This window comes from Benincasa hispida, chromosome 9 (assembly GCF_009727055.1).
Source record: "Benincasa hispida cultivar B227 chromosome 9, ASM972705v1, whole genome shotgun sequence".
Lineage (NCBI taxonomy): Eukaryota > Viridiplantae > Streptophyta > Magnoliopsida > Cucurbitales > Cucurbitaceae > Benincasa > Benincasa hispida.
This window is the reverse complement of record NC_052357.1, coordinates 10,687,567-10,699,931: the sequence shown is the minus strand read 5'-3', so window position 1 is coordinate 10,699,931 and position 12,365 is coordinate 10,687,567. Positions and strand designations below refer to the sequence as shown.

At 35.2% G+C, this 12,365-nt stretch overlaps 1 protein-coding gene across 3 annotated transcripts; it reads right to left on the bottom strand.

Moving 5' to 3' along the window:
- Positions 1–2,838: 2,838 nt before the first annotated feature.
- Positions 2,839–11,478, bottom strand: LOC120085488 (F-box/LRR-repeat protein 14). 3 transcript variants are annotated; one of them, XM_039041476.1, is made up of 16 exons: positions 11,310–11,477; positions 10,335–10,634; positions 10,097–10,225; positions 9,774–9,981; positions 9,515–9,661; positions 8,445–8,519; positions 8,000–8,071; positions 7,588–7,659; positions 7,270–7,341; positions 7,068–7,139; positions 6,457–6,528; positions 5,538–5,609; positions 4,808–4,951; positions 4,647–4,718; positions 4,080–4,226; positions 2,839–3,458 (listed from the first exon to the last, which is right to left on the bottom strand). In XM_039041476.1, exons 2-16 carry the CDS (start codon positions 10,530–10,532, stop codon positions 3,274–3,276), a joined length of 1,737 nt encoding a protein of 578 aa, XP_038897404.1. In that variant the 5' UTR covers positions 10,533–10,634; positions 11,310–11,477; the 3' UTR covers positions 2,839–3,273. The 3 variants fall into 3 exon arrangements, with proteins under 3 accessions (XP_038897404.1, XP_038897405.1, XP_038897406.1); XM_039041477.1 differs by lacking the exon at positions 6,457–6,528; XM_039041478.1 differs by lacking the exons at positions 2,839–3,458; positions 4,080–4,226 and adding an exon at positions 4,233–4,405 and having other exon boundaries at positions 11,310–11,478.
- Positions 11,479–12,365: the final 887 nt, after the last annotated feature.

Below are 12,365 nucleotides of genomic sequence, written 5' to 3'. Positions count from 1 at the left end.
TATAACGGGATTGATAGGGAATAATTCTGATATGGAGGAATTAGTGGAGGATGAAAACGGTTAGGAGGTCCTTGCAAAGGCCTATAAAAAGACAGCTTGAAGTCACCTGAAGGCATGTCATTTTTTGAAGATAAATAAGAACTAGAGAGCCCTTTAGGAGAGAATTCTCAGGTCTCTCGAATTATGCTGGGATTATTAGTTGTTGCTCTGTTTTCTTTGGTTTTTCATCTTTGTCTCTGAAATTCATTTTTCTTTAAGTGTTCAAGGTCTTTGTTCTTATATTTTCTGGGATTTTGATGAAACAATATCAATAGAAACAATCCTTTCATTTCATCAATTATCTTTGTCTTTGCGCTATAATTGCTGTGTACAGGACAGGGGCTTGACAAATTGATAAATTGGTATCAAAGCCCAAACAACCCTATAGTGGACAAGAGCTATGACTCAAAAACTATTGGAAGAAAGAATGGAGACAAGCGAAAAAGAGATCTCTGGGCTGAAGGAAATCCTGATGGGTTTATGCAAGAATGTTGAGAAGTTGGCTGAAGAAGTTAGGGAGAACAATACCTCGAGGAAGAAGGAGGAATCCGTGGTTGTAGAAGGAAGCAACCTCGAAAGGAAAAGCTGAGGAAGCTGAGTCTTCTCAATCCATGGGGGCGAGCAACAATGACAAAGGTAAGTATAAACGATTAGAAATTCCCTTGTTTACCAGAGAAACCCCAGAGTCCTAGGTGTATCGTGCACAACATTACTTTGAGATTCATGAGTTGTCTGATGCGGAGAAGGTGAAGGTTGTTGTGGTAAGCTTTGCTCCCAATGAAGTGGACTAGTTCAGGTGGAGTAACAACCGGAAGGCGATCACCACTTAGGAAGAGCTGAAGAAGTGACTGTTTGAACACTATAGAGCCCTCGAGGAAGGAAGCTTGGGCGCCCAACGGTTGAAAATCAGGCAAAATGGCACTTATGCTGATTATGTGAAGAAGTTTGTTACCTATTCAGCACCCCTTCCGGAGTTGCCGAAAAATGTGTTGAAGGATTTGTTCATGAACGGACTCGAACCCGCCCTATAAGAAAAAGTGATAAGTAGAAATCCTCAAACACTAGACGAATGTATGTGCAAGCACAGTTGGTAAATGATCGCAACATGGCCCTAAGAATTGCGTTGACGAATCTGGGAGTAACCGAGCCCAGCAAAAGGGATGCCTAAAGCGGAAGAAAAGAGCCCAACACAGCGGAAAAGGGTTTTATTAAAACGAACGACTCCTCCGTAATGAAACAGGTGTCTCTACCGGTGAAAAACATTCCTACAAAGAAAGACCCCCCATCTGAAAAAGCTATCTAACTTGGAATTTCGAGAAAGTTGGACAAGAGTCTTTGTTTTCGTTGCAATGAGAAATACTCCCCAGGACATCGATGTAAAATGAAGGAGAATAGGCAGTTGATGTTTTTCATAGCCAATGAAGAAGAAGAGCCTGAACGAGAGGAGACCGTGGAAGAAGAAGAAAAATCAGGGTTAAACTAGATAGAAACCATTGCGAATGCGGAGCTTGCTCTGAAACCAGTGCTTGGCTTTTCAACCAAGGGAACCATGAAGCTGAAAGGGACAATCTATGATCAGATGGTCACAGTGCCGATCGACTCAGGAGCCACACACAACTTCATCCACCAAGACACGGTAAGAAAGCTTAATCTACCTCTGAAATAAGAGACCAAGTTCGGGGTGGTTATTGGGAATGGGACTTCTATTCAAGGTAAGGGAATCTGTAAGAATGTCGAACTGAAGTTTCCGGGGCTGGAAGTCAGAGCGGACTTCTTGGCAATCGAGTTGGGCCAGATGGATGTGGTTTTGGGAATGCCTTGGCTATGCACCACTGGTTTTATGGGTATTCACTGGCCCTCACTGATCAGGTCTTTTTGGTCAGGTGATTCTCAGGTGGTACTTCGGGGAGATCCCTCCCTCATTAAAGAAGAGGTCTCTTTCAAAAGCACTATCCAAAATATGGGAGGAAGAAGATATGAGATTCCTCATTGAGTTCCAGCATCTTGAGATCGAAGGAGATCAACCAAGTAGCAAGAAGGAAAACAGATCAAGCAGCTACCCGTGATGATTCAAGCATTATTAGAGCAAAGCAGGGAAGTCTTCAACATCCCCTCAACTCTACCCTCGAAGCGTGCCATTGATCATCGAGTCCTAACCATGAAGGGACAAAATCCTATCAATGTTCGACCCTATAGATATGGACACGCACAGAGAAAGAGGAAATAGAAAAGCTGGTTAGTGAAATGCTACAAGCAAGGATCATCCAACCCAATTATTTACACATATAAAAGAAAGGGTAAAAAGGAAAATATGTTGAAAGAATTGGTTACAACCGAATTGGCAGAGAATAATTCTAATAATTCTAATATGGGAAATTAGTGGAAGATGAAAACAATTAGGAGATCCTTGCAAAGGCCTATAAAAAAGATAACTTGAGATCACGACATGCCATTTTTTGAAGATAAATAAGAGCTAGAAAACCTTTTAGGAGAATTCCCAGATCTGTGCTAGGATTATTAGTTGTTACTATGTTTTTTTCGGTTTTTCATCTTGTCTCTGAAGTTCATTTTTCTCCAAGTGTTCAAGGTCTTCGTTCTTATGTTTTCTGGGATTTGGATGAATCAATATCAATAGAAACAATCTTTTTATTTCATCAATTGTCTGTCTTTGCACTATAATTGCTGTGAACAGGACAGGGGCTTGACATATTAATATTATTATTTAAAAAATATGGGAACATAAGCACAAGAAAAACAAGATTTCCAAAGCTAATAAGACAGCAAAATTGACAAGATCACTTCTCTGTACAATCATATGATAATAAATTATAATAAGATGGAAATTCATAAAGTGGAAGAACATCCATTTCCAGTTTCGTACATGAACGGTTCATATAACCCAATAACTTAAAAACTGCATTATTCACATTCTCCACTACCTTAGCAGAGAAGGAAGATATATTTACAGAAGTTTCATAAGTTTCATCCCTTTTTTTTGTACCACTTTTTCTGCCATGGCTTGCAAGCTTCTACCATTCTTATCCAATTTTTCCAATGAACTAGATTGAAAAGAAAGCTTTTTAGACTCCACTTAAAAGCACTTGGTCTTTGAAAGCTCATGGCCTGAAATAAATCCAAAACTATGCACAATTTGATAAGAACTTGTTGCCTGGATACCATTATTTACAACTCTGCCTTTGTGGCAGGTTGGATCACAGGACATCTTCTTCACAGCTACTCAGGGCGGAAGCTCACCAGATTCGGGAGGTCGGTAGATTGAAGCTTTTTTATATCACTTGCCGAAACCCGGCAAGCCTCCAGCGTCAACTGCTTTAGATTCTTCAGAGTTTTCAGGTGCCTCAGTCCCGCAGAGGTGATTCTCGAATTTGAAATGTTTAAAGAGACCAACCCCGTTAAACCTGTGGATATACATTGGAGTAGAGACATTAGAACATGTATAGATAGATTTCAACTATCTTCCTTGAGCAGCAATACACAGATTTTGTAGATTAAATGTAGATGAAACCAATCCCTTACAAAAGAGAATGCATTGTGTTCATCAAATTTTAAGATGCAACAGACGAGATTGCACAACAAAAATAATTAAATTGAAGAAGGCGCATGAATGAAGAAGCATGGACACATGTTCGGACATGTATTCAACATGTATCGGACACTTATTAGTGTAAGAGATGTGTTAGATACTAGTTGTACAAAGTCAAAATAGAACCTTGAAACATATACAAAATAGACACATATATCACAAAAAAAAATAATAATAATTTCATACTGAAATACATCAAACTAATTTTTTAAGCATATAACTGCATAAACTCATCGACTTCAAATTTCATTCTTACTTCAAAGTGATATATATCTTAAACAATGTATGTTTTAATAAACATGTCCTTGTTGTGTCTGTGTCCTAAATTTTTAAAAAGTAACGTATCACCGTGTCCATGCCGTATCCATATCCGTGCTTCTAAGTGCATAAATAGACAACAAAGATGTGAGACTGTTTATGAATTTAGATGAGGTACCTGAAATTAGTTCCAAGGTTTTATCAGTAAGATTGCCATTTTGTGATAGATTGAGCACCATCAAGGAAGACAGGTCTTTAATGTTCCTCACACCTGCATCAGTCAGTCCTCCACCACATATTTCCAGGGACTGTAGGTTCTTGAAGTCTGGTCATAAAAAAATATGAAAAAGGGAATGAGAAGTGGATACCTTGTACATCTAAAACGTATGAGCCTGTTTGGAATGACTTCCAATCTGTTTAAAAACATTTTTTTCCAGTTAAAAAACTCATTCCACGCTGCCCCTAAATCTTGTCTTTAAATGGTAATTCATCCATAAGAACTACCTTCAATGAAGTAAAGATATAGCCTGTTAGTCAAAAGGGATGTATAAATGGCTTTTGGTTCCTCAAGGTACAAGTTCATTTTCAAACTTCTACTATCCTCGCTCATTTGAATAAGAGATTATCACATATAAAGTAATCCATTAACCAAAACTTATGAACAATTCAGGAATTTGTGATTTCCATTATCACGAAATATATTTTTCATTCACTAACAGCGCTTGTACTGTGAATATGCACATACTTCGCAAATAGTTTGTTCCGGAGTCTGTAATACGAGCTCCGAAAAGATCTAGATGAGTCAATCCTACTAAACCTGCAAAAGAGGAATATAAAAAGGCCAATCATAAAAGATGAACCCCAAGAGAATTCAAAGATCAGAGCATTTCTCTAAAGAATATGTACTAGTTAGGGAAGCAAGTCCAGTGTCTGTAACTTGGCGAGTATCCAAATTAAGCGATTTAAGAGATGAGAGTCCAGACAGCTTTTTTAAGCCAACGTCAGTCACTACGGTGAATGAGAGATTTAATTTCTCCAGATTAAGCAAACCTACAACATAACAGACTGAAGGTTGTAAAAACCAAACTTACAAGGCTTAGATGATACTAAAAAGTCAAAACAAAAGAAAGGAAAATCATCATTACTACTAAACCATTAAAATAGGCATATAACTAATTTTGAAACACAACTTGCCAAGGTAAACAACATTTTCAACATTTATAACTTGCATAGATTGATGCAGAAGACATCATATTCATGGGCTTTTATTCAATCAATTTAAATGGGAAGACATGAATATAACATTCTCTTCTACTTTTCCTTTGACATCCAAAAACCTATAATTTTTCCTTTTTGTCGATAGGATCAAACAGTACATCAGCGGTCAACTCTCTATTCTATCATTTCTCAAATTCGTAAACAGAATACAAGATGATTTTAAACTAATTAAATATTATAACGACCGTTGCATGAGATCTACTAGTTTCATTCAAATTGAAGTGGTCACATATTAAATAAGTATAAATATCCATGAATAAGGTAAACTTTTATTAGAGCTAGGAAATTAATCCCTTCTCCCAAAATGTGTGTCTTGTGTGTGCGCACGAGTGTTGCCAAGGAAGTGCTGATGTCTAACCAGATAGATGACGTAGACCATTGCTTCCAACATCAGTGTCAGACAATTCCAAACATTTCAAACGGTGGAGAGCTGAAACAAATTAAATTGGTAGAAAGTTTTAGCAATCAATTAGGAAAAAAATTACAATAGACAAAAGGAGCCATAGGACACATAAAGGACAGAACTACGACCAGATAAATGTGTGGTTAAAGGTAAGGTACAAGGCTACATGAAGTTTAAGCACACTATAAAATTACGTACAAAGCTTACAGGTTTTTGATGAGGTATTACAGTTAAATCAATGATGTAGGATGAATGCTAATCTATATAATTTAGTTATATTAGTTTAGTTGTTAATTTTAAATATATTTTTTTTAACAGGAAAAAGAACTTTCCATTGAAATGATGAAAAGAGATTAATGCTCAAGATACAAATATATAAAATTAAGACAACACACAACAAAGTGTAAGATCCATGCAGAGAACTAAAACAATCCAAATAAAATAAGAGAATATGAAACTCAAGACGAACTTACAATTAATAAACCATGGAAGAGACTAAATCATGAGCAAAGTTTATAAATGATCATTTATTACGAAGTCCGCCCAAGAAGTCTGCACCTATATTAGTGAATCTTTTAAATGAGTGATGAGTGCATGAGTATTATGCAAACAGGGACTGCTAAAAGTGACAGTTTTTATGGCAACTCTCTTTTTTCTACAAGGGGTTCTGACATAACATGTTGGTAAGATAAACTGCAAATATTGGACTGGTAGTAATAATTCCATCAGTGACCTGCAAACTTTAGGTCAGGAATTTGGATCTAAAGGGATATTAAGGAAGAGCAAACTTCAGTTGATGTAACATGGTTAAACATGAATAAAGAGTAAAAAGCAATGCAACAAAATCAAAGAGAGATGTCGTTTAAATGTAAACCTTTCAAGTTAACCAGCCCATCATCCTCAATCCTGCATGAATCCAGGTTCAAGCTCTCCAAATTTGTTAGACCTGTTTTGTTGCAGAAATAAGAAATATATATATGCGTGTTTAATTACATTTATAAAGACAGCTTCAAAGCAAAAGGACTCATATTTCAGGAGATTGTTATGCAATGTATTGGTAAATATTGTATAAGCTTTATGGACTTGGCATTTTTTAGAATCAATAACTCTCATTGAGAAAAAAAAATGAAAGAATACAAGGCATAAAAAAAACAAGCCCACCAAAACACCCCTACTAAAGGAAGGGGTTCCAACTAAGTAAAATGTTACCAAGTGAATAATTACAAAAAAAAAGTTTCGAAACTGAAGCCCAAAAGGATACATGAAACAAGGACCAAACCTCACTAGGGTCCCTATCCCTACCTCTAAACACTCTATTATTCCTCTCCCCAAACATCCCAAAGCACCGCACACACCCCAGCAAACCACAAAAAACGGCCTCTCTCTGAAGGGCGGATGGATGGGTAGATAGCTTCATTGATATTAAGGAAATACAGAATAAGGTATTAAAAGGGATTCAAAAAGAATTTCAGATAGTGAACACACCTTTCAAGTGAACCAAACATTCATCTGTAATGTCATTGAACCCCAAGTTCAATATCTTCAAAGCCCCAAGGCCTGTGAAAAAAGTAGCCATCATAAGTTCAATATTTTCACAGCATGTGCGTGTGAGAAGGAGAAAGTCAGAGGAAGAATACTAAAAAGAACAAAGGCAAGCAATTTCATGAGAGATTCTTGTAGAACTTACTAGAAAATCCCTCACTTCCATCATCAGTTATATGACATCTGCTAAGGTTCAAATATTGAAGGGCACCAAGAGCTGACCAAAAGGGCACCAAAAAGTTTAAGTATGGTATGAAGAACTGTATAAAATATAAATACGTATTGTGGTTTTTCTTCTGATTTTGAAAAGAAATTTACAGAGGAAGAATATAGTGTTTACGATTGACCTGTATTTTATTGAATAGTGTGTCGTGAATACTTGAAAAATAGACTAATTCACACAAATTTTACAAGTTAAATTACTAGCACCTCAAAAAGGATAGACAGCATCGAGAATAATAACCTGAGAGAGTGTTCAAACAAGCAGCTGTAACTGGACAACCCTCTAAGTTCAATAGCGAAAGTTTGTGAAGTCCTGTAATGCAAAGATAATATAATTCACACCATTATTTATGGTACCAAAATCAGGAAACCAAGCAAAACAAAGGTAATGGATAACTTGCTATATAAAACATTGGGGGATCAGATCAATGAATAATTTCCGTTAGGAAATAGTTAATATGCCATGATATAAATCAGAGGGAATAACATGAGATAAGAATATGTCAAAACTAAAAGAATTCAGCTAAAGCGAGTCTCCAGCTCAGTTAGCTTCCCTTCCAGCCCTCAAAAATACAGCTTGAAACTCTGCAAAAAGAAAAACGCCCTTCTATTTGGCATTTGATTGCAAATAAATAGGCAATGGTAACTCCTACCTTTCAAGTAGGCAATACCAGCATCTGTGACCTTACTGCATGAAATTTGCAATCCTTTCAAATTTGTTAGCCCTGTAGAGCAAAAGAAATAACCGTTTATAAAACAAAAATGCGTAAATGAAGAGGCTGTCAGATGATTTTAATCATAAAGCAAACACCACATTAAAAAATATATATATATTTTAAATGTCTCTATAAACTGAAAAAGAATTAACATATAAGAAAAAATAGCAATCAAACAAAAAAAAGAACATCAATATCAAGATATATTAAAAGAAGAAAACCTACGTTTAACCAAGTAGCGAAGAGGATTCATAACAAAAGCCGTTTATGCAAATCACTCAATAGTATTTTTCTTGTATGACCAAGAAATAGAACCATACACACACAAATCTACTACACGTAATAGAGAGTAAACTAGTAAATCCTGAGAGAATATAATTACCGGAGAGAGGCTTTATATCAGAATCTGTGATGCAATTACACCATTTGATATTAAGAGATTCCAACTTCGTTAATCCTGAGAAAGTGTAAATATTGAAATTAAAAGGCAGTTATTCATTTTATTTATTAAAAAAACTCACAAATTTGAAAATTGATTTCTCGACATTTTTTCAAGCTTAATTCACATTACTTCAAAACTAACACGCATAACTAAACAAAAATAGTCAAAAGCAGATCTTTTGCATATTCAAAACAGGAGGTGCAATTTTCAAATATGTTTTCAAAAAAAGATTGTACATTTTCTAAAGAAGAAATCAAGTATAAAAGAGGCCGTAAAAACATTTAGCATGCTGAACAACGAGAAGAACAGCTTACCTCAAGTAACTAAAACAGCCCCACTTCACCAACTTAGATAATATAGCACACTTAAACGTAAGCCCCCAATTAGGCATAATCAGATACAAGCAAGCCCCCAACAATATCTAAATTTATCTCTTCCACAGATAATTCAAAAAACTCAAACCAAAGGCTCGCTGCGAGGCAAGGCACTAACTTTTAGCCTCAAGAGTTGCACCTTCGTTTAATCATAAGAGACTTGCGCCTTTGTGAAAAGGCACCGAGGTTTAAAATCTCTATGCCTCATCTACTGGTTAGATAAATAATAGTGATTTGCCTCCTCAAAAATATAAAGGTTTGAGTTGTGAAATTTTGAACTATTACTACTTTATAGTAATTTTAAGAACATTGAAAATAAAAATTTATAGTATAAATCACTTATATTAATGATAATACTAGTGATGTTGAAAATGTCTTTTTAGAATTTTTGATCAAGTGAAAATTGTGGGGGTTAATTTTTTTCACACTTTTAGCAAAACTTGGTCGTACCAATTTAGGATTTGTAAAATGTTTTCTTATTCAATTTGAGGCTTATATCTTATATTGCCTTGATGCTTATGCCTCACCTCTTCCAGAGGAAAAGTCTCAAGGTCGTTTTTAGCCTTTTAAAGCATTGCAACTATTGTCAGGGTAATATTCTATCCAGAAAAGAATACTTTAAAAAGTAGAAACTACCTTGGAGATGAATAAGTCCCCCATGAATGCCAGGACATTTCTCTAAGTCCAATCTGATCAAGTTTACAAGATGAGCAAAAACATTCATCCCTTGAGCAGTAATTTCATTGTTTTTCCTAAAACTCAAACTTGTCAACCTTGAGAAGCCTGAAAGATTTGCCCATCATGGTTATATTAAAGCCAAAAAGAGTCCCTCAGAGAGATCCTCCTCTCAGTTGCACGAAAATGAGGACCAAATTGAAAATAATTCGATATATACCTCCAATATGTGCCAGCCCTCGATCTGATATATGTTCACAGAAGTTTAAATTTAAGGATTGGAGATTTGAGCAATTCCTGAGGTGCATCAATCCACCATCAGTTACATCCGAGCCAGAAAGATCCACAGAAAGTACAGAGGATCCTTGCGAGGAGATGACATCAATCCAAGCATCGTTCACCCCTGGACATTCTCCAAAATGAAGATCCTGAAAGTATATAAAAATATCCCATGAATTATATCAATTCAACTGGTTCGAAAGAAATGTTGAAAATACTAACTAGGATTGATGCCAATGGATGAAACAGTGTACTTTCAGTTACCTGGAGCGCACAATCTCGAAAAGCTTGGATCGAAATATCAGTTAGAAGCTGAGAATACACCAATTCATTAAGGATCAGCTGACTAATATCCCTTGGGAGCATACCAAAACTATCATATTGATCTATATCCTATCATCAGAAGGAAAACAAAGAAATTAGCCATGATATACAAAAACAACGACCACACGAACACCAGCAAACACTCATGCCACACAAGGAGGTACTGAAAGTTCAGTACCTTGCATATTCTCCGGATGCATAGGTCCATAAGGGAAGGGCATTTCCCTCTTTGAGGATCAATGTCTACAAAAGGTCGAGAAAATGAAGTTGTCAGCCATTTGGAACTTCCACTTTTGCAGTATTTTCCAGATGCTCCTCTAGGCGAACTATCTTCATTATCTAGCTGGTCTCTCTTCCTAGAACAAGCTCCCCCCATTGAGAAGGTATCCCGTAATCAATTTATGTCATAAAAACTTCGGCAGTACACTATTGTAACTCATGCAATAACCAAAAATTAACATATGCATGTTACTTCACCCTGCCAAAATAGAGCATAGCAGGATTAAGTTCATTAATCTCAATAACACATCTCTACATGAAAAGCATAACTATAAAGCAAATACAATACATTGCAACTTGAAGAATTATAGTAAGGCTAGTCCCCACAAAATATGCTTATGCTCATCTGATGTTTCTAAACATGATTTCTTATTGTCAACAAATAATGGATTGTTCTATAGGCAAAAGTAACAAGAGTTCCAAAATAACAAAACCAACTTCTTCAAGTCCCCATTTCTAACTGAAATTCATTAAGGGGAAAATTAAAACAAAAATATCATATGCACAATCTCACTCAGCGACAAGAGTGAAGAAGGGAAAGACTCAAAACTTAAAGAAAAAATCGATAACAAATAAACCATTCATAGATGGAAGTAAAACCCCTGATCGCACCACTTAAATTCCAAACTCCCTCGTTTTTAGAGAGAATTTTCACTTTCAACATAATATAAGGAAAAGACAAAAAAACGATCAAACGACTGAACAGCATCATCAAGCTCCTAAAAATCACTTTTCCCTTTCACCAACAATCAAAAACCCTCCAACCCACCAAAGAAAAACAAAAACTTTCTAAAGAGAAAACAAAAATGATCATCAGAAAAGGAAAAGGGAACAAAATCATCTCCAATAAAAAGGACCAGAACAATAATCATACCTCAACATGATCAGATTGAATACATTAACTGAAAAGGAAAAGAAAGAAAAAAAAAATGATTCCCAGAAGAAGAATTGATGAAAAAAATATATATATTTATGAAAAGCAGTCTTTAGCGCAAGTGGGTTTTTCTCATTTTTCTTCTTTGGGAGTAGGAAGCTACAAGAGGAAGAGTGAAGAAGGGGCGGGGAAGAAAAAAAAAAGAGCGAGGTGTCATGTACCCGAACCAAAGACCGAAGCAACCGATTTTTGACACGTGTAGTTTTGGGAGAGGCGGTGGCTCGGTGTTAGGTGTGCTTCGGTTGATGAGATAAGAAAGCCGGGGAGTGGGACCCACTTCGGAAATTAGGGACTTCTTTTTAGAGAGAAAAGAGAGATAGAGAAAAAGAAAAATTTATGGCTCTTTGGTTAGATTTTATTTTAGGTTTTCAAATTTACCGAATTAAGTTAACATATATTTGGCATATAATTCGAATTCTGCTTCTAAAAACTGTTTTCGAATCTGAAAGTAGTATTTTTATGTTTTTATTGTATCAAAAATTTAAATTTTAAATTTTAAAATATATATTTATATTAAATAATATTAAAAATATTTAGCATGTTACAAACTCAATTCAATTTTTTTAAAAAATATATATATATATATTATGTTATATATTATAGATTAAGTTAGATTCCAAATGGTTTAGGATAAAGTTAAAAGTGAGTCCATATGATTTTAAAATTTAGATTTTAGTTCTTATAATTTGATAAAACTTCACATATAATCCCTATGGTCGGTTAAATCCTTTTAAATAATCTCTACCATGAGGACTACTTGTGAAGTTTTTATCAAATCACAGGGAATAAATTCAAACTAATCACAAGCCCTAAATTTTAATTTCTAACCATAGAGACAATTTATCCTATAAATTATATATTATTACAAAATAATAATTTTACAGTTTTTTCTAATATAAAACATGTTCATAAATAAATTAATAATAGTTTATTATCAACTACTATTCAATGGGTAGCTGCAACTAGTTTGCAATTATTTAAATTATAATTTAATTT